General features: G+C 41.7%; 1 protein-coding gene across 2 annotated transcripts in view; it reads left to right on the top strand.

Moving 5' to 3' along the window:
- The window catches only part of CPT2 (carnitine palmitoyltransferase 2), a 347899-nt gene that overhangs the window by 254593 nt on the left and 67798 nt on the right, over nucleotides 1–25508 (top strand). For both annotated transcript variants that reach the window (XM_044085447.1, XM_044085448.1), the window contains one exon: nucleotides 6444–7748. In XM_044085447.1, the coding sequence (XP_043941382.1) occupies nucleotides 6444–7748 (1305 nt within the window). The remainder of the gene's footprint in view (nucleotides 1–6443; nucleotides 7749–25508) is intronic.

Below are 25508 nucleotides of genomic sequence, written 5' to 3'. Positions count from 1 at the left end.
AAGTTTTCCATTTGGTGCCGAGGTTGAATCCCGTTGGATCTGACAACTACAGTTGAACCAACTGAAAATCAGACAGCATAGATCTATTGTTACGATAAGTACATAACTTTCATTTTGCCTATGTTACAAGTGATAATTCAATAAACGGGTTATTTAAAAAAAATAAAGAAAAAAACAAACTGGAAACCAAGAGCTGTGAGCAGCAGTATTAACTGTTGCACCATTTGCTACCTATTGAATGTAATATTATGGTAATCTACCATGCAACATTGAATGTAATATTATGGGAATATGACGTACACCATCTTTGCTGTGTAAGGATTTCATGATTTAAATTTCAGAAGGTAGAAGTCAGTGGAAGTACAATCCTTATGGAGATTATAACATCCTAAGGATGGAGTGACTGAACTGCTGAGAATAAAAAAATATATGCCCAAGTATTAACTTTGTTAATCAAAGAACAATTTTGAACAAATATTATGAAATCCAGGTAGGGATGGCAGCATCTTAGAATACCATACCAACAACCCTAAGATTTTGTTTCATGTGTGGCATAGAGGAATGAAGTCCTGACTACCACCACCCAGCCACCATGAATATCTTCATCAGAATCAGTGTTGCAGTACTAATTCTTGGAACTTCCTGCCATGCTGAAGCCAGAGACCAGCCTGAATACCAGAGTCTTTTCACCATCTGACAATCCAGCTGACATCCTCTGTGGACTGACATCTAGATCATCATCATCATCAGCCCCCTTTTTCTACATGGGGTTGGGGTGTCGTGTTAACTGTCGCCAACTCTCTCGATTCAGTGCAACACTCCTGCCTTCTTCAGCACTCGTGCTTGACTGTTGCAGATCTTCTTTCACACAGTCCATCCACCGCTTTACTGGACTTCCTCGCTTCCTCACCAGATTGTCTTCAGCTTTTCTACACGTGCCCAAACCACCATAATCTGTCCTCTTTGACCTTTTCTGCAATTGGAGCTACCTTGGCTTCTCCTCTTATGTCCTCATTTCTTCATCTGTCCCACAGTGTGCATCCTATCACCTTTCTCAGGCACTTCATTTCCATCACCTCTAGCTTCTTCAACTGTTCTGCCTTTACTGCCCAGGTTTCTGTACCATACAATAATACTGGTCACACCACTGCCACTGCCTTGTACACCTTACTTTTCAGCTTTTTTGGCATTCTTCTGTTATAGACTACACCTGATACTCTGTGCCAGTTGGCTGCAGCCCCTCTGATTCTAGCTTTGACCTCTTCATTCAGACTAGCCTTCTCCTCAACTACTCCTCCTATACTTGAAGCTGTTTTACCAGTTCCACTATCTTCTCTTCTATCTCTATTCTCAGCTTCTTCTGATTTCCCCAGTTTGCTGCCATTACCACCATCTTATCTGTGCTTAGTTTCATCCCATATGCCTTCAGATTTGCATTCCATTCTCCTATCCTTTGCTGAAATTCTAGCTCAGAGTCTGCCTGTACTGCCACATCGTCTGCATACAGCAGCTTTGATGATCCTTCCCAACCTGTTTGCTAATGTAGTCCATCACCAGCATGGACAGCAGTGGGCTCAGAGCTGAACCCTGATGTACACACAAACCCACTGGGAACCCCTCTGTGAGGCCGAACACTGTTTGTACTTGAGACTTTGGGTCCTTGTACATAGCCTGCACTAATTCTAACAATGCTTCTGGGACTTTAAAACCACCGCAGTACTGCCCAGAGCAGCTTTCTTGGGACCTTTTCATATGCTTTCTCCAAGTCTAGGAATGCCCAGTTGGACTCTCTCCTCGTCTCTAGCTTCCTCTCAAGTATCTGTCTCAATGCAAACATCGGGTCTGCTCATCTCCCATCTTACATTCTGCTATTCTGCGTATCTGTTTATCAGTCACCCTCTCCAGAACTTTCATGCAATGTGATAAGAGTTTGATACCTCTGTACTGCCCACAGTTGTGGATATCCCCTTTGTTCTTGTACACTGGCATGAATATGCTTATTCTCCAGTCATCTGGTATATGCCTTTCCCTCCACACTGCTATTAATGCCCTCAGTAGCCATTTCTCCCCTATCTCACCCAGCATCTTTATCATATCTGCTGTGACCTCATCTGAGCCTGCTGCTTTCCCTGACTTCATCTTCCTTAGTGCTGTTCTTACTTCTAGGGTGGGCTCCTCTTCTTCTCTCATTGTAGGCTGTTTCTGGGTCAGTACAGCTTCTGTGGGGTTTTCTTCCTTCAGAAGCTGCGGGAAGTACTCCTTCCATCTGCCTTTGATGTCCTCTGAGCTGTTGAGCAGGTTGTCGCTGGCATCCTTTATGAAGGGTGTCTGACTGTCTTCTTTATCTTTCTGTCTTTGCCTTGCGATCTTATATAGTTTCTTTGTGTCCCATACTGAGTCACGTTTTAGAAGTTGGCACAGTGCCTCTGATACCCTATTCTTTGTGATTGCAACTTCTTTCTTAGCTTCTTTGTTAGCCAACCAGTAGTCCTTCCTAGCCTGGTCAGTCTTTTCTGTCTATCACTTCTTCCTGCACTCCGTTTTTTCTTTTGATGACTTACTGCACGTTTGCATTCTGCCACCAGCTTTCCTTATGTACCTTATTTCCATACCTGGCTTGGCCACATATCTTTTCTGTAGTCCTAACACATGCTGTTTTTAGGTGCTGCCATTCTTCTTCAACTCCACCTATTTCCTCCTCTTTGGGGTGCTAGAGCCCTGAGTAATTCCTTGAACTGTTGTACTTTCTCTTGTCAACTTCCAGGTCTTCAGCCTGGTCTCTGTTGACCTTAGAGCCTTCTCTGACCACTGCTTGCACCTGATTGTGGCAACTAGTGGTTTATGCTGTGGGCCGACTGTTTCACTGGGGTTGACTTTGCAATCATGGATTCTGACCCACTGCCTTTTCCTTACTAGGTGGAAGTCTACCTGAGTTGCATGTTGATGACTCTTGTATGTGATCTTGTGACTGTCTCTCTATCTGAACCATGTGTTGGCTACTATCAAGCCATTTGCCAGGCAGAAGTTTAGAATGGCTTCTTCTTTATTCCTGTTGCCCCACCCATGTGGACAAAGGTAGTCCTCATATCCTGTTCTCTCTCTTCTGATATGTGCATTCAAGTCGCTCATTATCAACACCAATTCATGTTGTCCTGCTTTATCTAGTAGGTCCTGAAACTGCTGTCTGAATGCAGTCTTAGCTCACTATCACAACCCTGCTGTGAGGCATAGCCTGAGATTATGAATACTGCCCTATCATTACACTGGAGTCTGACTGCCATGAGTCTGTCATTAATTCTGATGATATCCCTTATCCTATATCTGAAGCCTCTCTCTCACCACAATTCCTACACTATTTTTGCCCTCAACCTGAGTAGTAGACTCTGGATCCCAAGCCAAGTGGCTTTGCTGCACTGCCCTTCCTTCTCGTCTCCTGGATACATAGGATGTCCAGCCTCCTCCATATTATGTCATCCACTTCCAAGCTGCGTCCTGTGTCAGTGAACCTACACTAAGCATAGCAATTCTCAGTTCATGTTTGACAAGTTGGTTGGTTTTACGTCCAGCTTTCAGTCAACAGAGCTATCCCAGGTAACCCAGGCTGGGCAACTAGACACCAGCCAAGCCAGTAGCTTATTGACCCAGGGCTGCCAGGCTTTGTGGTGCGCATACTCTGGCCAATAGGGGCACATATACCCCTCCCACTAATAGCACAGGTCCCTGGCGTGGGTCACAGTAGGCTGGGTCCTCAACCTACTTATCACCGGTAACTACCCATGCCATTTTTGGCGACATTAGTCAACATGACCAAATCACCTAGAGCCATATTTTGCACTGTCAAGTGACTAGCCCTGCCACAGCACACAGACTGTGATCTGTGTTCTCCTATCTTGAGGATACTGTGCACCACAGTAGATGCCCAAAGCGGTTGGTCTGTACAACTCTTCCCCCTGTAGGGCACCATGTAGAGTCTGTGCTGCTGCTCACAGCTCCATTCATTGGTGAGATTGAGATGGAAACACTCAGCATGTTTTTCTGACATGGGAGAAACCCACAGAGACACAGGGAGAACATGCAAACCCTAAACAGGCATTGGTCGGAGGTTAGGATTGAACCTTGTGCATGGGGGATGAAGACCTTAACCACTAAGCCATCTGGTTTCATTGGATGGACCGACATCTAGATATCAGGGTATAAAGAGGCCATCTTCAGTTCTTTCTTGCCGTGTAGTCTGCTGCTCCACAGTGCATTGCTTATCATCATCACTCCTTGGGTTAGCCTGAACTACTACAGCATTAAGAAGACTCAGACAAGTACCCTAATGGGGACATTTTTTTTTCTGTACATTTTGTGAGTATTCATTGCTAATATTCAGTAAAGTTAACAGCAGCATTCCTTGTGGGAAGCAAATTCTCCGCAAAGATTTTCACTCCTAATGAATTTTTTTGCTTAGGCCCGCAGCACAATGTTTCTAACTCTCCCTTCTGTGCCATGTTAATTGTAAAACAATCAAAGGTAGAGCTGAGTTCCTTCAGCAGCATATCAATTCCAGTAGGGCAGAGCCCTTGCACACTATGACATCCACCTGTTTCCAGGCTGTCATCCCTAATAAAAGTAGGGATAAGCCATTCTTTAGAGCTTGCTGTCCTCATATAAGATTTCTGTTTACCCACCCATGTAAATGCTTAGGAAGTCTTCCCAAGAATCAGTACTGCAGCATTAACTACAATAAACATAGTACAGTTGTGTTTCTAATTTACCGTAATTGTAGAATTAGAGTAGGTCAGTGTTGCAGTACTTATCCTCCCCTTCTTCCCCCTGTCCCTCTGCCTCTGGTTGGGGTAGGTCTCGTCATCCCATTCACCACCACCCTTTCCTACCTCTTAGATCTAGGACCATGTCTTATAGTAGGGGTGGTTAGAAACGTTGTGCCCCACATTAGGACTATCAGAGTCCTCAGACCATGGACAAGAAAGACCTGAAGATGACTCCAGCTGACTCCCTCTTTATACCTTGACTTCTAAACATTGGTCTGCATTGGAATCTGCAGGCTAGGGGATGGTGAAAGATGCTGGTATTCTGTTCATCCTTGGGCTTCAGTACAGCAGGATGTCCCAAAAAAGTCAGTCCTACAACACTGATCTACTCAAAAATCTGCAATTATAGTAAGAAACACAAATGTACTTTTTGAGTAATGGCTTGTTTGTTGAAGAACCAAGCTAGTAGAGAGAGCAGTGAAGAAGTATTCCCTAATTACCTGTTCCGATAGAGGTTGAGGGACATGTTAAAGGGTATGAAATGTCTTCTGTTTAAAGCAAAAAAGCTGTTGGAGGTTGGGGACCCTAGTGGAAGCCATCCACTCAAGATGGAAGGAGAAGTTGCCTGAGTCACTGTTGCACTTGTAGAATTGAGTGACAGCCCTCATGCTGTCCCCAAAGTGTATTCCTCTTATAACTGTTTACACAATATGCTGAAGGAATGTTGGGGTACAGCATCACAAGAATCTCATGATGGTGGCCTGGATGATGAGTACCCAGATAAAGGAAGAACATGCAAAACTTCACACACACAGGTGACTGAGACCAGGACCGAACCTTAGATCCTGGAACAGTGAGGAATTTGCCAGCTTTTTTTCCTAGAAAAACTTATGATGACATGAAGCTATAGAACATGTATTATCTGATGCTGGAGAGAACAGCTTGAGGCAAGCATTACCCTCAAATAAGGGTGGCTTCAGTTGTATGAAAATCAAGGCAGGTGAAACCTGACATTGGTGAGAAAAGTCCATCTGACATTGGTAAGATGAAGCATACTTGTTGTATTTACTGGTGCAAAGAATGTTCCTCGATTGTCTGCTTTTATACTGCGTAACTGACACAGCTGTTCTTTTTTCCTTACAGGTACCATGTAAAACAAACCTGTCCTTACTTGTTACCGCCGTGCTCTTTCACAACACTGAGTAGTTTCTGTAGTTGGAGCAAATACAGAATATACTTAATTTTTAATCTCATCATTCCGAGTCACATTTTATATATCCTCACACTTTTGCATTGTGTTAGTTTGTCTGTGTGCTGGAGGTGAAACCTACTTCACTGGTGCTGTATAAATTGAGAATTAGGCTGAAGCATTTTCTTAGAAAGGCGTTCCGCCACATCTTAACACTTTTTGTTGGCAATGCATAAAAAGCACTACTTTGTTCTTGTATTGGGTATTATTTATAACTAAAACATTAACTAGATAGAAAAACATATAACAGAAGTAAAATAATAATAAAAAACTTTATTATTGTCTTTATGTTGTGTTGATCCATTCTTGAAGAAAGATTTTCATTGTGTAGAACGGTTATCCTTTTTACTGGAGTACAGGGTAATTTTACAGGAGTATTTTCTTTTAGCAAACTGCAATGCTGTTGAATGACACAGTTTATTTTTTTTTATGTTTAGGTCCATGGTTTGACATGTATCTTGCTGCACGGGATTCTGTAGTGCTGAATTACAATCCCTTTATGTCATTTAATCCACATCCAAAAACAGAATATAATGACCCACTCATACGAGCTACTAACATGGTTGTCTCTGCCATGCGCTTTATGAAGACTCTTCGGGCTGGCTATTTGGAACCTGAAGTTTTTCACCTTAATCCAGAAAAGAGTGATACAAAGAAATTTAAGAAACTTATTCGTTTTGTGCCTTCATCATTTTCCTGGTTTGGTGCATATATGGTCAATGCTTATCCCCTTGATATGTCCCAGTACTTCAGACTTTTCAATTCCACCCGTATTCCTCGACCAAATAAAGATGAACTCTTTACAGATGAGAGAGCAAGACATTTGCTAGTAATGAGAAATGGACATTTTTTTGCGTTTGATGTTATTGATAAAGATGGAAATATAGTAAATCCTTCAGAAATCCAAGCACACTTGAAGTACATTTTGTCAGATAATAGGCCTCCTGCTGACTTCCCTCTTGGTTATCTCAGTAGTGAAAACCGTAATACATGGGCATTACTTAGGCAGAAGCTTCTGGAAAATGGAAATGAAGAAACCTTGAAGAAAGTGGACTCTGCTGTGTTTTGCTTGTGTCTGGATGACTGCCTTGTGAAAGATTACACTGATTTGACTCACACTATGCTGCATGGAAATGGTTACAATCGCTGGTATGATAAGTCATTTAGCATTATAATGACCAGAGATGGCACTGCAGCTGTTAATTTTGAGCATTCTTGGGGTGATGGTGTTGCAGTACTACGCTTTCAAAATGAAGTGTATAAAGATCATGTAGAGAGGCCTGCTGTTTCCCCAGAAGCTAGACCTGTTGCTGTTGACTCCTGTCAGGCTGTGCATAGACTTGAGTTTAAACTCGATGATTCTTTGAAAGCTGGCATTATCCAAGCTAAACAGAAATTTGATGCTACTATGAAAACGCTGACAGTTAATAATGTTCAGTTTCAGAGGGGTGGTAAGGAGTTCCTTAAGAAGCACAAAGTTAGTCCTGATGCTGTTGCACAGCTCGCCTTTCAGATGGCGTTCTTTATGCAGTATGGCCAAACTGTAGCCACTTACGAATCCTGCAGCACTGCAGCATTTAAGCATGGCCGTACAGAGACCATCCGACCTGCTTCTATCTACACAAAAAAATTCTGTGAAGCCATTGTTAAACAGCCATCTAAGCATAATGCATCTGACCTTCGAACAATGATTGCTGATTGTTCCAAGTACCATAGCCAATTGACCAAAGAGGCTGCTATGGGTAAGTAAAGGTTCTTCCTTTTTAACTTTAGTACCATAAACTGGAGCAGTGCTGTTAGAGTTTACAGTTATAAAGGCCTATGCTTCCTTTCCTCTTCCCTTTTTCATAATGTAACCTTAAACCTGGCTCTGCTACATAACATGCCTAGGTACTGTTAAGTTGATTTCTGTTGACTGATTTGCAGAAATAGTGTTGGAACATATATGCATGCATACATGCATATATACATGCACACATACATACGTACATATTTCAGGCACTGTCAATAATGCCCTTCTAGCCTGCCAGTATACCAAACAGTTGTTCCCATAATAAGTGTCCAGGCTGTTCTTCAAAATATCTAAACTAGTGCTTGCTTTAATGTAATTTGGTAGTCAGTTCCATACATTAGCTACTGTCTCAGGGAATTGTATTATTCCTATAGTATCTTCGGCATAGGTTATCTGATGATTCTCTGCTACTTTTTGATAACCTCAGACATTCATTCCCAGAGGCAGTTGTCTCTAAATGCTTTACATACCTGAATAAGGTCTCCTCTTCAATACAAATTCAGATGTTTTAGTCTTTCATAATAACTTAGTTTCACATCCATGGATGCCCTTGGTATATTTCTCCTGTACTCTTTCCAGTTTACTCATGCTTGTTTTCTTATAAGCTTTCCATATTGTTATTTCATAGTCAAGTTTGGGTCTAATGTAACTGACAAATAACGACTCATCATTTCTGATTTCTTGGACGTTATAAATCTTTATCTGATGTTGTCAATCATGTGTTCTTAACTTGTGGCTTACGGTTCTGATCCTCAGAACCAGTCAGGCCGTTGTATAGCTTGCGTCAGCCAAAAATCTCTCAAGCTGCTAGTCTACCCACAATGCCCCTCTCTACATTACCTCAGATCTCATTTGCCGTTCTTACGACAAGACTCGTCAGCCATCTCTCTTGTACCTAAGTATATTCTTATATATTGTTATCGTTCTATTAAGTTAAAAACTTTTCTATCCTTTAATTCTTGGTCTGCCTGTAGAAAGTAAGTAATCTTCTATTACCATTGATAAATTCTTCCCCTACCATCATTGAGAGTCTTTCTCTCTCTGTGTGTGTGTGTGTGTGTGTGTGTGTGTGTGTGTGTGTGTGTGTGTGTGTGTGTGTGTGTATATATATATATATATATATATATATATATATATATATATATATATATATATATATATATACACACACACACACTCTGTTGGTAGTCTGTCTACCATTGTTAGTAGACTTTTCCCTATTTCCCTTTTGTGTGAGTGAAGATCTATTTTCAAAACTAACTTCTTTCTCTCTCTCTCTCTCTCTCTCTCTCTTTCTGCCTTCCTATTGTTTTGTCAGGAATATGGCAGAAAAGCCAAAAAGCTCCACTACAGGGTTTAAGAAATGTATAGAGTGCGGCAAGAAAATGCAAAACTCGGACAACCATGAATCCTGCATTTACTGTGTGGGTGTTCTCCATTTGAGTATAGACTGTTCCATCTGCCAGGGTTTCAGTAGTAGAACTATGGCAGAGAAGAATAAACTGATTCTCAAAGGTCTCCTTAAAGCCCCTTTTGAAGAAGCCGTGTCCAAGGCCAAGCAGTCACCTCCAGCCTCTGGATCAAAATCCTCTCATTCAGTGCTGACGTCTTTATCAGCACCGATTGTCAAAAAACATAAACACACTTCTAAGGGTTCTTCTTCGGAACCAAAAGTTAAGGTTCTGAGGCTCTCAGAGCAGTCTAAGTCTCTGGCACCGAAAACTTCACCTGTGCCTTCTACACTGGCTACGACACCTATTCCAAGTTCAACCACCATGGCTCTGACGTCTGTGCTGACTGTCACTCCTAACATTTCTGTGCATGTTTCCCCCACGGCACAGCAGATGGTGCTGAAATTAGTGGTATCTACAGAACCCACGACTATCTGTTCTCCATCTTTGGACCCGTTTCACTGTCAGGTCCCTAGTCCATTCCTGGAGAGACCCGATTCGCTTTCTGGGTTATCCATGCTCTCCACCAGAAGTCTTTCTGAGATTGATATTGTTAGGTTGGTGGATCAGATCTTGAGAGCTCGGGGTCTCCCATCCTGTTCTCAATCCCCTCTTCATTCATTTGCTGAGGGTTTTCTCCATCCACCACTACTTATTCTCCTCCTGTAACCTCGATGCAGGTTTTAGAGGTCTTGACTTCAACATCTCTGGTACCGATGGCTTTGGTGCCAACAACACTTCTGTCATCAGAGCTGAGTCTAGGTCTCATATTAAATATCTATATGAGAGACTTTACAAATTCAGATAGTTAGTCTTTCATAGTAACTTAGTTTCGCATCCATGGATGCCATTGGTATACATCTGCTGTACTCTTTCCAATTTACTCATGCTTCTTTTCTTATAAGCTTTCCATATTATTTCATGTCAAGTTTGGATCTAATGTAACTGACAAAGACTCATCATTTCTGATTTCTTAGACTTTATAAATCATTTTATACAACCTATAAATGTTCATCGTGTTTCACTGTTGCAGTCCTTAAAAATGGGTTACCCGGTTCCTGGTAGCCCACAGTCGGCCAGAATACCAAAGTCATTGGTATATGACGTCAGGATGTCAGGTACAAAGGAAGGCAGCCGATGCCATTTCCTCAGTCTTTCTTGCCACGGAGCCCGAAGCAGAAGCAATTTGCACGAGTGCCGGTTGGCCGAGTACCTTCTTTTTGTATTCCAACTGCTAAATTGAAGACATCCTCAGATAACTACCCTGTTGGGGACCCTCTTTTCTTGCTTTAACAAATGTCAGAGAAAGTTAATAGCTGTCTTGCCTGTGAAAAACAGATTCCGCACCATGATAGTCACTCTTACTGTATCACTTGTTTGGGCCTTGAGCACAATGTCCCTAATTGTGATCTCTGTGCTTCTTTCAACCCGTGTACCATATGCCATAGAGCTAGGATTTTGTTTAAGCATTTCAGAGTTTGGCCTAAGTTCGTTGGTATGGCATCTTTTGGTCTCCCGACTTCAGATGTTCTTAAGAAGAGCAAGGATAAAGACCAAGAGCGCAACAGGCTTAGGGTCAAATTAGCTGTTAAGTTGGTTGTTGGCCCAGTGGTAGTCAGTGAGGTGCCTTCATTGCCCCTGCAGTCCGCGGATGTTCAGCAGCAGGCCTCTTCTGAGACCTTTTCTGAGTCCTCCATACTGCAGGCTTCCACATTGTCTTCTGACCCTCTGCCAGTCAAGCAAGCACCGGCTTCTGAGACCTCTTTTCTCCGCCTGGATACCAGATCCAGACCGTTGACCTTGGTTCAGAATACTGCTGTGGCTAGGCCTCCTGAGTCCTTCCTATTTTCTAGCAGGCCTTCCAGCTACACATCTACTCAAAAGCAGGTGCCGACCTGCCCTCAAATGCCTCAGTCTCATATTATTAAAATGGCTAGTGATCTTTTGACCCTTATCAGGGGCTCTCAGTCACCTCCTTCTAAGAGGCTAGGGAATTGTCCCCAGACGTTTTGTCTGCCTCAGACTCTGAGGTTTCCAGCAGCTCTGCTGAGGAAGAAGGAAACTCTCAACCTTTTTCTGGTTTTGAGAATTCTAATGCAGAAGACTCTCCCTTCTGCCTCCCCTCCAGAAGATCTTTCTTTTGGAGAAACTCTGAATACTTAGGGAGCATTTCAAATGGGAAAGTCTGGGCTACCCTCAGTCTAAGAAAAGGATTAGGGAATTCTTGGATTTGCCACAGCATAAGACTTTGGCTATCCCTCCGGTTTTGGAAGTTGCTGATGATGTTTTCATGGAGAATTCTTTTACTCCTACTTCTGTTCCTCCTGCTCTCAGAAAACCTGACAGGTATTGTAGAGTTCCTGATTCTTATCAGTTCCTTTTCAAGAATCCAAAAAAACAAAACTCCTTCTCTTCACACCCACTACTAGATCCCACCCCCTTAGACTTCTCAATCTCTTTGCTACTGCTGATCCGGAGATTATTTCTCTGGGCCCTAAAGGTGTTAAAGCCACAGTGGCTAAAAATCCTGTTCTCTCTGACAGGGAATCTAGGGGCTTAGATAGATTTATTTATGATTATTTATTACAGTTTGATGACCGGGATAGTCCACTGAGCCTGGAACAGCCCATTTTCAATGGAGGCTCGGGGAGAAAAGCTCCACAGGATATAGACAATTTTACAATAGTTATACAAAAGTAAATTAAAGTAGTAGAACAGCGAAAAATACAGAGATAGTATACAATTTGTTAAAAAGTAAAGACATAGCATTTCAAATCCTAGGTAATGATTTACAAAAGTGAGATTCATGTAGTCTAAACATATTAAAATTACAGGCATTTCAGATAAAAAAACAAGTAAATAAAACATTTATGTACAGATAAAAAAACAAGCTTTTTTGGAAGTTAGAAATATGAGGAGAGGACAGAGAGAAGAAGGTGGGGTGGGAGAGGTAAAAGGTGTTATATAGTGGAGAAAGGGAGTGGGCTGGGGGGAGGTTTATTAGGTATAGGGTAGGAGAGGAAGTAGAAGCAAAGGGTAAGAGAGCACAGTGATAGAAGGCTGAGGTATATAGTGTTAAAGATAAGTGACGTCTATTCAGACCCAATAGCTGTAATCAGTTCAAATATCATCAGAAACAAATGTCTGTTCAGACCCCATAGAAAAGGAATTCAGAAATTTCTTTAGTAATCCACTTGTAGAACTTATTATTTAACAGAGACTTTATTGAAATAAAGTGAAGAAAGGTAAGCGCTTTCGCTGTATAGCTTTTTCAAACCATCCTTTCTTATACAAGTGACATTATTTGTTTGGAGAGACTGTCTGCCTTAACTTGAACCTGAACAAAATTTTTATTGTTACATGCTTGAAGTCTTTTTATTACAGTTCAGGTTCGAGAGCTTGCTTGTGGTGTTTTTTACTTGTTGGCATATAGTGTTAAAGACTTTACGTGGTAGGGGTACAAGAACATTCTCACTTTGAAAGGTGGTGAGATTGGAAAAGAGTATTTCAAAGGGTGGTAGGGAGAGAATTCCAGAGTTTCACTAGGGAGCAGGAGGGTGGCCTAATGGTTGAGGTGTTTGCCTTACAAACACAAGGTACAGTGTTTGAATCTCACAGGGTATAATTGGCTAGGCTTAAAATGGCTCGCAAGGGCAGTTAGCCTAGTACTAACCTATGAACCTAATAGTAGGTTCAGCAATATGCATATGTAAGGGGACATGATAAAATGAACTACTTAGGAGTACAGATTCAAAAGAATTCTGGTCTGGCAGCTAAGGATATGTGGTAAGGGACTAAAAAGACCATACAAAAACTGAAAAAACTGAAAGCTCTGTTTTATGGATATGGACAGCAGGATACAAGCAGTTAAGATGTTCTATGGGGTAAAAAGGTTTATACCTCCTCCAACCTTGCGATTAGGTCTGTTAATTGTCTTTTTCATATGCTTAAGTATCAGCAGCATACTTTGGAGGCTATTAAGGCTAAAATCGCTGGTGTTCCTTCCCTGATGGAGAGTGTAAGGACATGCATGATTTATTGAATTCTGGTGTTCCTTCCCTGATGGAGAGTAAGGACATGCAAGATTTATTGAATTCTGCCACTCTTGTCACTAAACATTCTCTACATTGTGGTTTCAATACTTTGGAGGCTTCTTGCAGGGCAGGAGCCACTGGTTATGTTATTAGAAGACATGCTTGGCTCAGGGAACAGCCCCTTTCTGAATGTGTCAAATCTAAATTACTGGATGTGCCTTTGCACAAGGACAATCTTTTTGGTAGCAAAGCAGAAGAGGTGTTGAAAAAGTTGTAGGATAAGGCCAAATTTATGCAAACTGTTAAGGACTTTCTGCAAGTTCAGCCTCCTCGTTTTAGTAGACATTACCCTTTTAAGAATTGGACTTTTCCTGATCCTAGTAAATAGGGTCGCATTAGGCCTAGGGGTTACAAGTCTTCTAGGGGACAGACTTCCACCCCTCAAAAGGCTAAGCACTGGTAGGCTTCCTCTTCAAAATCCGGGAGTTCTAAGCAAACTTCCCAAAGCAAGCATTCCCAATGACTCCAGCCTTCCCCTGCCTGCCTCTGCGGACCCAGGGTTTCCTTTGGGGGGAAGGTTAGCCTTTTTTGCAGATGTCTGGTCCACCATCACAGACGACAGATGGGTGCTCAAAATAGCATCCTAAGACTACAGGTTCTCCTTTCACACCTTCCCTGTCCACCAAGGATACCCAGATATCCTCCCACATCAAAGGGCAGAAGCAGAAAAACAAGTTTCTTCTTTGCTAAACCTGGGAGCAATAGAGCCAGTTCCTGCACTGCAGATAGTCCAGGGTTTCTACTCAGGACTTTTCCTGGCTCCCAAAAAAGGAGGCACCTGGCGCCCTATCCTGAATTTGTCCATTCTAAACACTTTTCTGGTGATTCCAAGTTCAAAATGCTCACTCTTCAGCAGTTGCTGCCAGTGGTGCCCAAGGATTCCTGGTTGGTGACTTTGGATCTCAAAGAAGCTTTTCTGCACATCCCAATAAGGGAAAGCTGCAGACAGTTCCTTCGCTTCAGGGCGGGGAAGAGGCACTTCCAATTCTTTGCACTGCTCTTTGGCTTATCTACTGCTCCCAGAGTTTTTACAAAATGCCTGGCTCCAGTCATTGCTTTTTACAAGCAAAGAAACATTCAAATTTACCCTTACTTGGATGATTGTCTTATTCAAGCAAACTCTCCAGAGCAACTTCTAAAGGATTTGGACTTTGTAAAGAACCTTCTCACCTCTTTGGACTACACTATCAAAGAAAATAAGTCAAAATTGGTACCCACCAGGGAGATTGAATTCCTGGGAGCGAGTCTGAACACAGCCGCACAGATGGAATTCCTCCCTCGAGAAACAAATGGATCTTTCGAATTACTTCAAGAATTTGGCAAGCATAACCCAGCTCTCTGCAAGGCAGTTCCTGCAAGCCCTGTGATTCATGGCTTCATGTATTCTGATGATTCCATATGCCAGACTGCATATGAGGAAAATACAATGGTACCTCAAAAACCTTTGGTGTCAACACATTCAGGATTTAGACTTGATACTTCCCCTGATTCCCTGCCTGCAGACGGAGTTTCTTTGGTGGGCGACGGCCTGTTCACAGAACAAAGGCCTGCCCTTTTGTCCACCTCCTGCCAGCCAGACTCACCACAGATGCCTCGGACTACGTTTGGGGAGCACATCTAGAGGGCAGATGCATTCAGGGGACTTGGAGCTATCAACAGGTTCATTTGCACATAAATCTGAAGGAATTGATGGCAGTCCAGCAGGCCTTGATGACTTTCAAGCATCTACTCTCTCCTGGTACTCTTCTAGTAAGGACAAGACAACACCACAATCATGTGGTACATCAACAAGCAGGGAGGGACTCCCTCTTACCCCCTGTGGTCCATAGCAGCTTCCATGGGCATTCATCTGATAGCTCAGTTTCTTCCAGGAATGCTCAACACCTTGGCAGACTGGTTGAGCAGGTAGGTCCTGGATCCTCACGAGTGGCAACTAAACAAGACCATCTTCTATCGCATCATTCAGCGTTGGGGCTCTCCCCAGGTGGATCTCTTTTCATCTCCGACCATCCACCTTCTTCCATCCTTTTGCACCAGGGATCATCATGACAAAGCTTGGAAAGTGGATGCTCTGTCCTTCCCCTGGACACAGCTCTCAATCTATGCCTTCCCTCCTCTGCCTCTTCTTCCCAGAGTGCTGTTAAAGGTAAGGGACGAAAAACCAAAGGCCATTATCATAGCTCCAGACTGGCCCAGGCAACATTGGTACCCACTACTTCGCAGTCCCTCCCAGTCTCAGCCTTGGTATCTCCCCCTGATACCAGATCTCTTGGTTCAGGAGGAGGGAAAAATTCTACATCCTCCTCTTCAGACTCTGCATTTGGCAGCCTAGCTCATAATTTAAACTTTCCCAACAGATGGTTGAGGTTCTTCGTGAGGCCAGGAGGCCTAGCACTAGGAAATCTTACGCAGATAAGTGGAAAAGATTCTGCATTTGGATGCAGACTAGAGGGGAAGACCCTTCTCAACCTACTCTTCCTCTTATTCTTGACTATCTGGCAGGCTTGCTTAATGGTGGACTTTCCTTTTTCTTCTTATCAAGATTCATGCTTCAGCTATTTTTGCTCATTGTTCTTTGAGCGACCCATTTTCTCTCATCCCTTGATGAAACAGTTCCTCAGGGGAGCTAGCAATTTAAAGCCTCCCAGAAGGGCACCTACTCCTGCTTGGGATCTTAATTTTGTACTTGAGAAACTTACTCTGCCTCCTTTTGAACCAGCTGCCTCAGCAGATTTAATGTTTCTCTCCTGGAAAACTGCCTTTCTCTTGGCTATTACTTCAGCTAGAAGAGTTTCTGAGCTGCAGGCCTTAATGGCAGTAGAGCCTTTTATCGTCTTCCATGTGGATCGGGTTTCTCTTCGAACTAATCCCTCCTTTATGCCTAAGGTGGTTTCTAGCCTGACTCTTAACCAGTCTATCCAGCTGCCTACCTTCTTTCCTAATCCTCAGAATAAAGGGGAAAGGTTACTGCATTCCCTGGATGTGCATAGCTTAGATTTTACCTGGACAGGACTAAACCTTTTCAAAAGTTGGATCCGTTTTGCTCCTGGAGCTCAGGGCAAAGCTATTTATATACAGACCATTTCTAAATGGATTGCTCATTGTATTCACTTTTGTTACTTACATCATGGCTAGGTTCCTCCACAGAGTATTAGGACCCATTCTACTAGAGCAGCCTCTACCTCAGCAGCTTTTTTAAGAAGTGTACCTACTAGGGACATCCTAGAAGCAGCTACCTGGACTTCTGTCCACACTTTCACTAAACATTACAATTTACCCTTGTTTTCTAAGTTTAGGGCTGGTTTTGCCACTGCAGTGTTGCAGGGCATTCTTACCAACCCTTAAACAGTGGGTGTTCCTCCTCCCTTTTTTTTTCTGGGCTTTGGGAATCCGCCCATTTTGTAACGACTGCAACAGTGAAACATGATGAATATAGTACAGTTATCTACACTTACCATAAATGTAGATGTTCGAGTATATTCACTGTTGCAGTCTTGGTTTCCCCCCCTTCCATCCCCCTTTTTTCCTAGGGCACAGACTGGATTTTTCTTTTCCTGGTCTAACCTTTTTGGTGGCTCCTAATATTTAAGGCAAGAAAAATTGAGGAAATGGTGTTTGCTGCCTTCCTTTGTACCTGACGTCAAGCTTACAACCGAAGGCAGCCAACGTCGTATACCAAGGACTTTGGTATTCTGGATGACTGTGGGCTACCGGGAGCCGGATAACCCATTTTGTGAGGACTGCAACAGTGAATACACTTGAACATCTACATTTATGGTAAGTGTACACAACTGTACTTTCTACAAGTAGCATTAACCAATTGGTTGATATGATTAGAAAAACTCAAAGTTGGATCTACTAATATACCCAGGTCCTTAAATGAATCTACAGTTTCAATCAGTGTGTGCTGTACTTAATGTTCACCTTTTAATTTATGTCTTCCAAATCTTATATGCGTATTTTTGATGTCTTTATCAGCATATTCGCATGGGTCCAAATGGTCAGTTTAGCTGAGTTCTTTTACAGGCATGCCTTATCTGTAACGCATGTAGTCAGTTTACCCTTGCATGTCATCTGCATACAGACTGTAGAACACCTCAGATGGAAACAATAGATCTGAAAGATACAATCTAAAAAGGTATGGGCCTAGGATAGAGCCCTGTAGGATGCCCTAACTGTAACCTCGAATTTCACCTGACTTATTGCTTTATCATTCTAAGGGGGTCCAGTATCTGTCTGCTTGGGATGACATGGTCAACAGACCACGATGCTTTGCCACAGATGGCCTGCACCTGTCGCCCCTGGGATTCTGGATACTGGCTAAGGCTCTTGCTGCCCCTATAGTGCCTTTTTTAGGCAAGGTTCAAATAACAAATTCACCACCGTAACAGGCACAGGCAAGCAAAAACTGAGGGTAATGCTACTCAGTGCTAGAAGTCTAAATCTCAAAATGCACTCACTCGAGGCACTCCTTAAAATGGAGAACATAGATATCTGTGCAGTGACTGAGAGCTGGTTCAAGGCTCCAGAGAGCACCCCTGCACTACGAGGCTATAAATCATACCACACATTTTGGCCATGTAACCTGGACAGAAACACCAAAGGCGGAGGTGTGTCCATATTCATTAAGGATAATCACACCTCCAGGCTAGTTGCTCAGCATAATGCATCCGAGGTTGTCCAAGTGCAACTAACTCCGGGCAAAACTGCAATCCAAATTGTAGCTTGCTACAGATCCCTCACCATGCCCCAGGATTCCCACTCCTCTTTTCTTGATGTACTGGAAAATATTAGGGTTCAACCAAACACCCTAATAATGGGCGACTTCAACTACCCCACCTTTAACTGGGAAAACTACTCGTGTACCAACTCCTTAGCTCAGCGCTTTCTGAAATTCGTAAACTCCAATGCCCTGGCTCAGCTTATCCACACCCCCACCAGGGGCAACAATATCCTAGACCTAGTCATTACCAACATGAGTGACCGGTGTTCCACACCTGAAGTCACTTCCTCGTTGGTCCGATCCGACCATAAGCTAATCACCCTTGATCTCCACATCCCGCTCCCACCCCCCATTAAGGAAACCACGGTAAAAAATTTCTGCAAAGCCAACTTCATGCTTTTTAAGACAGAAGTGGTGAACGTCTGACACCCATGCAGATGGACAATACAGTTACAACTACTGAATCCTACACAAATGCACTCTGTAAGCACTTACACGAGTGCATGGATCGTGCTATCCCAAACAGAACCAAGACGCTATCCTCCAAAAAAAGGAAGCCAATCTGGTGGTCCCCTGCCATAAACAAACTGTACAACAGAAGGAAGAAACTGTTGCAAAAGAGAGTAAAATCCCATGAGTGGAGGAGCTCCCTGGTCAGCCTCAGTAAGAAGCTAAAATCCCTTTTAAGATCCTCCAAAGCTAGCTACGAAAACAAAATCACCACTAATTCTAAGGACAACCACAAAGCATTCTATAGCTATGTCAAGAATCTCGATGGCAACACCCAGATCTGCTCTGAGTTACAGCACAAAGGCATGAAAATTACAGAACCAACTGATATTGCCAACATCCTGGCAGATAGGTTCAGTGCTAACTTTACCCCCCCCCCTAAAGAGCCCATATCTATACAGGAAGAATGCAGAGTCCCTGTAATCACAACTACGCAGGTAAAAGCTGCACTCTCTAAAGCCAAAAACACAGCATCCATGGGACCGGACAACATCCCAGGCTGTGTTTTACACGAACTTCAGAACGAACTGGCTCCCCACTTAAGCACCATGTTCAATAATAGCCTCGCTTCAGGCTTTGTGCCCACTGAATGGCGCACAGCAACAGTTATCCCACTCCACAAAGGGGGAGCCACCACTGATCCCAGGAACTATCAGCCTATTAGCCTGACGAGCCTGGTCTGCAAAGCCATGGAACATATCATCATGGAACTCATAAACAGACATTGGTAACCTCCAAACTCTGGATCCCACCCAGTTCGGGTTTGTGAAAGGCAGATCACGCCTCCTGAACCTGATCGACTTCTTTGAGGCAGTCACCAAAGCCGTAGATGAGGGTAAGGTGGTTCACACAGCTTATCTTGACCTCGCCAAGGCTTTCAACACCATCCCCCATTCTGGAATTATAGCTAAACTCACTAAACTAGGTATAAATCCCTACGTTACAAGATGGGTTGCCAACTGGCTCACTGACAGAACCCACACTGTAAAAGTTGCAGACTCCAAATGTGACCTCAAAGCAGTGACAAGTGGAGCACCACAGGGTTCCATCCTGGGACCTCTCCTGTTTGGTATCTACTTCTCTGAAGTACTGGCTAACACAGAAGGCCTCTGGCTAACGAAGTTCGCAGATGACTGCAAACTAGGAGCCATAGTCAAGTCCCCAAATGATGTGGACATCTTACAGTAAGGCCTCGCTGAGACAGATGCCTGGTGTCAGAGCCATGGCCTCAAGCTCAATGCCAAAAAGTGCAGTGTCATCCCTTTTGGTAAAAACTCTGTACCCATGAACTACCACATAGGCAGCAATCTACTTAACACCGAATGTGTGATGAGACCTTGGGACCCAGGTGGACAGTAGTCTCTCCTTTGACAGTCACATCGCCACAGTAGTCAGGAAGCCCTTCTACGTGGCAGACCTCATCATAAAAGGGTTCTCATCCAGGAAAAAAGAGGTCCTTGTTCCCCCTCTACTCGACACTCATTTAGACCCATTATAGAGTGCAACACCCTTTTTGGAATGTACCCCACAAGACATCTGCCGCAGCTGGAAAGGCCACAGAAGTACCTCACAAAGAGGATTACTGGCCTCAAACAAATGCCCTACACTGACCGCCTCAAAAAACTCCAGCTTTACTCCGTAGCATATCGCCTACTTCGAGGTGATCTCTGCCTAACATATAAAGCTATGTCAAACCCAGAGCTGTTGGACATGTTACACCTAAAGAAATCCCAATCTGTCTGAGCTACATGCTCTAGGGACCTAAACCTTGTCACCACAATAAACAGGACATGCTGGACGGATAGATTTTTTCCCCAGAGACTTCCCATACTCTGGAACAGGCTACCCATCTATGTCAAGCAAAGTTCTTCATTAGCACTCTTCAAGAAAAATCTTGATGAGTGGATGGGAAATAGGAAATGCACCCCGGAGATCACTTCTGTGTCTCTGCTCGACAGTGGCACAGGAAAATAACTTTTTTGGGTGGCGTAAGTCAGGGAACCTTGTTGGCTAGGCTTACGTAAGCCCTTGGGCCGATAGCCTAGTACCTACCTACGAACCTATGCTTGCCATATTCTGTTTGCAAGCCTTGCGGCTGTCCATCTTAGCAAGAATACATCAAAACCTAGTTGCTCTAATTTATTTATTGATGTTTTCTACATGCCCCTATCAAATACAGAAGTTAAGTCTGTATAAATTACATCACAGCATGATTTTTCATTCATAGGTGTTGTATTGTTAAAGAACATCATGTTACAGGTGGTATAATAGATCTGTTTTCAACATATGCATGCTGATATATGGTTTCAAGTCCCAGCCTTCACGTTCTGACAATAATTTATCCAATATTAACTTCTCTATTATTTTTCCACAATATGAAAGTAAACTTGGGTTTGTCTTACTCCCCTTTCCCTTAAAGACAGGTGCAAATCTCGAATATTGAGGAATTTCCCCTTATAATGATACTGAATTTCATGCAGAAGTGTTCTTGGGTCACTATTACTAGTTCTGTCTCCTCCATGTGCTTTGTTTGGATCCACTTTGGTATTGATTTCAATATCTATAGTTACATAGATGTCACTAGGACAATTTATCACCTCCTTTGTGGAGCCAAACTGCTTTGCATAATATGTTGTAAATATAATTTGTTGTGTCTGAGAATAAACTTTAGAATCTACATGCAGTTTAACAATTTGTATTCCTTTACTGCTGCCACATCTTGTGTAGCTGTAAAATGGTTTACTGTTATGTTCAATAGCTTTATGTAAAAATGCTTCACATTTTTGTTGATCTCGTCTCACACCATGTTTAATTTGTCTGCCCAACTTGTTTATTTCAGTTTTCAAACTCATAGTTCGACTTTGATTCCATTTCTTATATTTTTATATCTCTCGCCTTAATCAAGTGTCTTGTTCTTATGGAAATATATCCTCCTGAAGTTGTGCCCCTAGTTCCTGATGTTAAACATTTTGCTGATTTGTTTGCATTTAAACAATTTCTCTTTCAAAACTTTTCACATTCCTTGTGCAGTTTTTCCACCGAACGCAACACTCTAATTAGTTACACAGTGACCATTTAGCTTCCATATAATCTGTTACTAATCTTCTGTGCAGTGGTTTAGATTTCAGTTTGAAAAGAATTATATAGCAAAACATTAACCTTTATAAACTCATGATCACTGCACATCAGTGGTGGTAAAACTTGACATGGTGTAACAGTAATTTCTTTAGGAACACAAACAGTGTCTAGTAAATTCTGTTGCCTGGTAGGCTTCTTTTACAGACTGAAGTAACTGTTATACCTCAACATATGTTGTAAATAATTTTTTTTTACTAATGTTATTGAATCAATATTTTTCCAGTCTGTTTCTTGTAAATTTAAGTCCCCAGCCACTATTATTCTTCCCTCATGTGTTTCATGCAAGAAATTTATAAATTCTTCTAGGTCATCAGCACTTGACTGTGGCAGTCTGTACACTCTTGACAATTGTTATGTGTTCTAGGGTTGTCTTGTTATCACAGTTCCACAATATACAGTATTAGTGTTATCACTGAATGTGTAATGATTAGAAGTCTCTTAATACTCTTTAATTCCTATCATAGCACCTCCACCTGATTTTTTTTGTTAGAATGTCTATCGCAGTAAAAATATTTATACCTGGACAGAACTGATTTCCAACCACTGGTCTTTAATCATCTTTCACAAACAATAACAACGTCAGTCTTTTGGGAATGTAACAAATTTTGCAATAAAAAATTATTAATGCTCCTAGTATTAACAACCGTCAGAGATGCATCAAATGTTGCTGTCCGTGAACTGTTAAACCTTTGGCCTGGCAAAATAATCCTGCCTTGCATTTGTCAAATATTGTAAAATATCCGCTGCAAAAAATTCCCTTGCACGTCATTCTGTCTAAACACGTGCCCACAATTATGCTTAGATGCTCTACACATTCCCATTTTTTAAAATGGGACATTTTTTCCTGTAGGTATTTATTCCCAACAGATATTTACATTCACAGTGACCTGACTATCCTTTCTATATGTGATTTGAGAAAATATGTTCTAACACCTGTGAAATCTATGCTAAGATGGCTATAAGTTCCCTACTAACAGCCTGAGTCCTTGTGGATAAGATCATTTTTACCAACATGAATAAAAATAGATCCTTACTTCCTAACATTAAGGCATTCCAAGGCCTTTCTCACATCCTGTATTTTTGCTCCTGGCAGACATAACACTAATGTTCATCATCTTCTCTGCACATTTAAGTATCAGTTCCCCTAATAATTGAAGTTCCAGTTACAAGAATATCTTTTGTGAGCAGAGCCGAAGAATTTTCATCTTCAAATTCAGTAATACCCATAATATCAATTGTTACAAAGAGATAATCATCACCATTAGTCGTATTAATCTCACTGTTTTAATTGCTTACTACATTTGCAAGCATACAATTCTCAAATTCTCATCCTGCTGGCTTTGTACAACCACAGCTTGAAACATGTTGTCAACTTCTGTCTTTCTCCTCTTTTTTCATTAATGTTCTTCAATCCTTCCACCTTTTTTTCTTTTCATCTGCCACCTGCCTCTTTTTTCTACATTTACTCTGGAAAAACTATGCCTTTTTCTATAGACTGAATGTTTTCTGGTAGAAAAAAAAACTGTTAATCATTCCTTGTAATCTGTGCGTCACATAACAAAGCAAGTGTTCTTTTTAGTATGTTTTCTTTTTACCTTGTAGGCATTAATTGGTTTATTTTTCTTCCTTGTTATTTGTTGTGAACTTCGTCCTTTCTTTTTTATTTTCTTCTGTGTGCCCGGAATCCCCAGATTAAGTACTTGTATCTGGATAAGTGTGCTTTAGCAAATCATTAATGGCATACTTATTTAAGAGAATCCATTTTCAGCTGCAAATGAATAAAGAATTCTAAAAAAAATAATCAAAACCAGTTGGTAAAGAATTCAGAGAGATTTTAAATCAACTTCTGTGAGAAAAATCATACAAACAATATTCAGTTAAATGTTTAAATTAGCTAGAATAAAGTAATTGCTCTGACAATACCAGTTGTGAAATTCGCATCAAAAGCTGGAATTCCTTTACATTGCGTGCAACTGACAGCAGTAGCTTCTCACTATTGCAAGCAGTCGCACCCCTTTTAAACGGTAAAGCTCAGTAAATTACAAACCAAAATAGGATTGTTTCAGATAAACTTTGTCTTGTCCTCTCTGCATTCTGTGTGAATTTACAGCTGAGTAGGAAGGCCCCTTGGGACACCTAGAGTTTGACTGTCTAAAACCTATCCCTCTCTAACAACAACAGTGAAAATTAGAGGCAAAACAAATGATGGTACTTTTCGTTAAACCCCTACCACTTCTCGCTGCTGTGTTTTGACAGTATTTCGGTACCAGGTTTTACTTAAGCCGTTTACTTGGAAGAAGAAACAGTGTCTATGTGGGTGAATTTGTCAACATCAATTACAATACAGAGTACAACAAGGCATTCTCTTCTACTTGTAAGACTGAGCATGACCTTCCTTCTCAACCAGTGTCATTCTCATTCAACAGGCAGCTGCGTGGTCCCAAATAACTCCATACCTCTCAACTGTCTGGTTTTTGGAAGAATGTCCACATTTTTATCTCATATGTACGGGAATACTGTCTCTGTAATCCCCCTTCCAATTATATGTACTGTTTTAGTCTTACGTACCAACCGGGGAACACCTAATGTGTCCTCCTCCTTCACAGCCACCGGTGCCCTGTCGGCAGCGCGAACTGGTAGCAGTAGGGGTTTAACGGAGAAATCCACTCATGGAAGACTACGTCTCTTCTTACAAGTGAATGGTCGAAGTGATATCCAGTACTGAAATACTGGCAAAACACAGCACGGTTTCAGATTTCATACCTTTTAGAAAATCATTGTTAATGCAAAACATGCCGTTCTATCAACTGTTTTAAGTTTCAAGTACACACCAATAAAAACGCTGAAGTCCACAAACTCCCAAAAGGTGATGAAACCACACACTTACAAACGCCAGCAAAAACTAAATGGCATAAAGAGTTTCCTTTTAATGTCAATGTCCACAATCTCGATAAAACAGTTAAGCGCTTTCACCCACTGAATGTGGGCTTCATCAGAACATCTAAACAAACTTAGCTACACTTTTAAGTACTACATTTTGACGCCAACTGAACACTGAGAATTCCTTCAAGTGATGAGTGCACTAAAATTATAAAAAAATTATAAAATATACTATATATTGTTCCTATACTACATCATAATCTAAAATAAATATTAAAAATTAAAAAAGTTACAAATATAATAAATGTTTCACAAAATACATGAAAAAAAACAAATGTGTAATTGCATTGAACATCCTATAAATCTATCCTAAAATGTACATAACTGAAATACTTGTATATCTGTGTATTTTCTTTCCTTACATTAAAACATACATTCCCTTTCACCTTTGTGTTTTTTATGTATTTTGTGAAACATTTGAATGAAGCCCACATTCAGTGGGTGAAACCGCTTAACTGTTTTATCGAGATTGTGGACATTGACATTAAAAGGAAACACTTTACGCCATTTATTTTTTGCTGGCGTTTGTAATTGTGTGGTTTCATCACCTTTTGGGAGTTCGTGGACTTCAACGTTCTTATTGGTGTGTACTTGCAAGTTATTCGTTGTTTGAACGCTTCGTTGTTTTTGCAACTGTTTACGTTTGTAACAGGAACATTTTTAAAATTGTCCCTATTTCGAGGGCATTTGTTTCCGTAGTGGTAGGGTTTTAACGCAGATCATCACGCCTCCCACTTTGAGGATGTTACTTGGTGGGAAACAAGTACTTGTGCTCTTAAGAGTAGCTCTTACTCCTATTTACAGCAGTGCGAAGTGTAGGGGTTTAACAAAAAATCAAAGTAAATCTTGTAAAC

This window comes from Protopterus annectens, chromosome 10.part0 (assembly GCF_019279795.1).
Source record: "Protopterus annectens isolate FY-2018-M chromosome 10.part0, PAN1.0, whole genome shotgun sequence".
Taxonomy (NCBI): Eukaryota; Metazoa; Chordata; order Ceratodontiformes; family Protopteridae; genus Protopterus; species Protopterus annectens.
The sequence above is the reverse complement of the archived record's forward strand: the minus strand, read 5'-3'. Positions and strand labels throughout refer to the sequence as shown.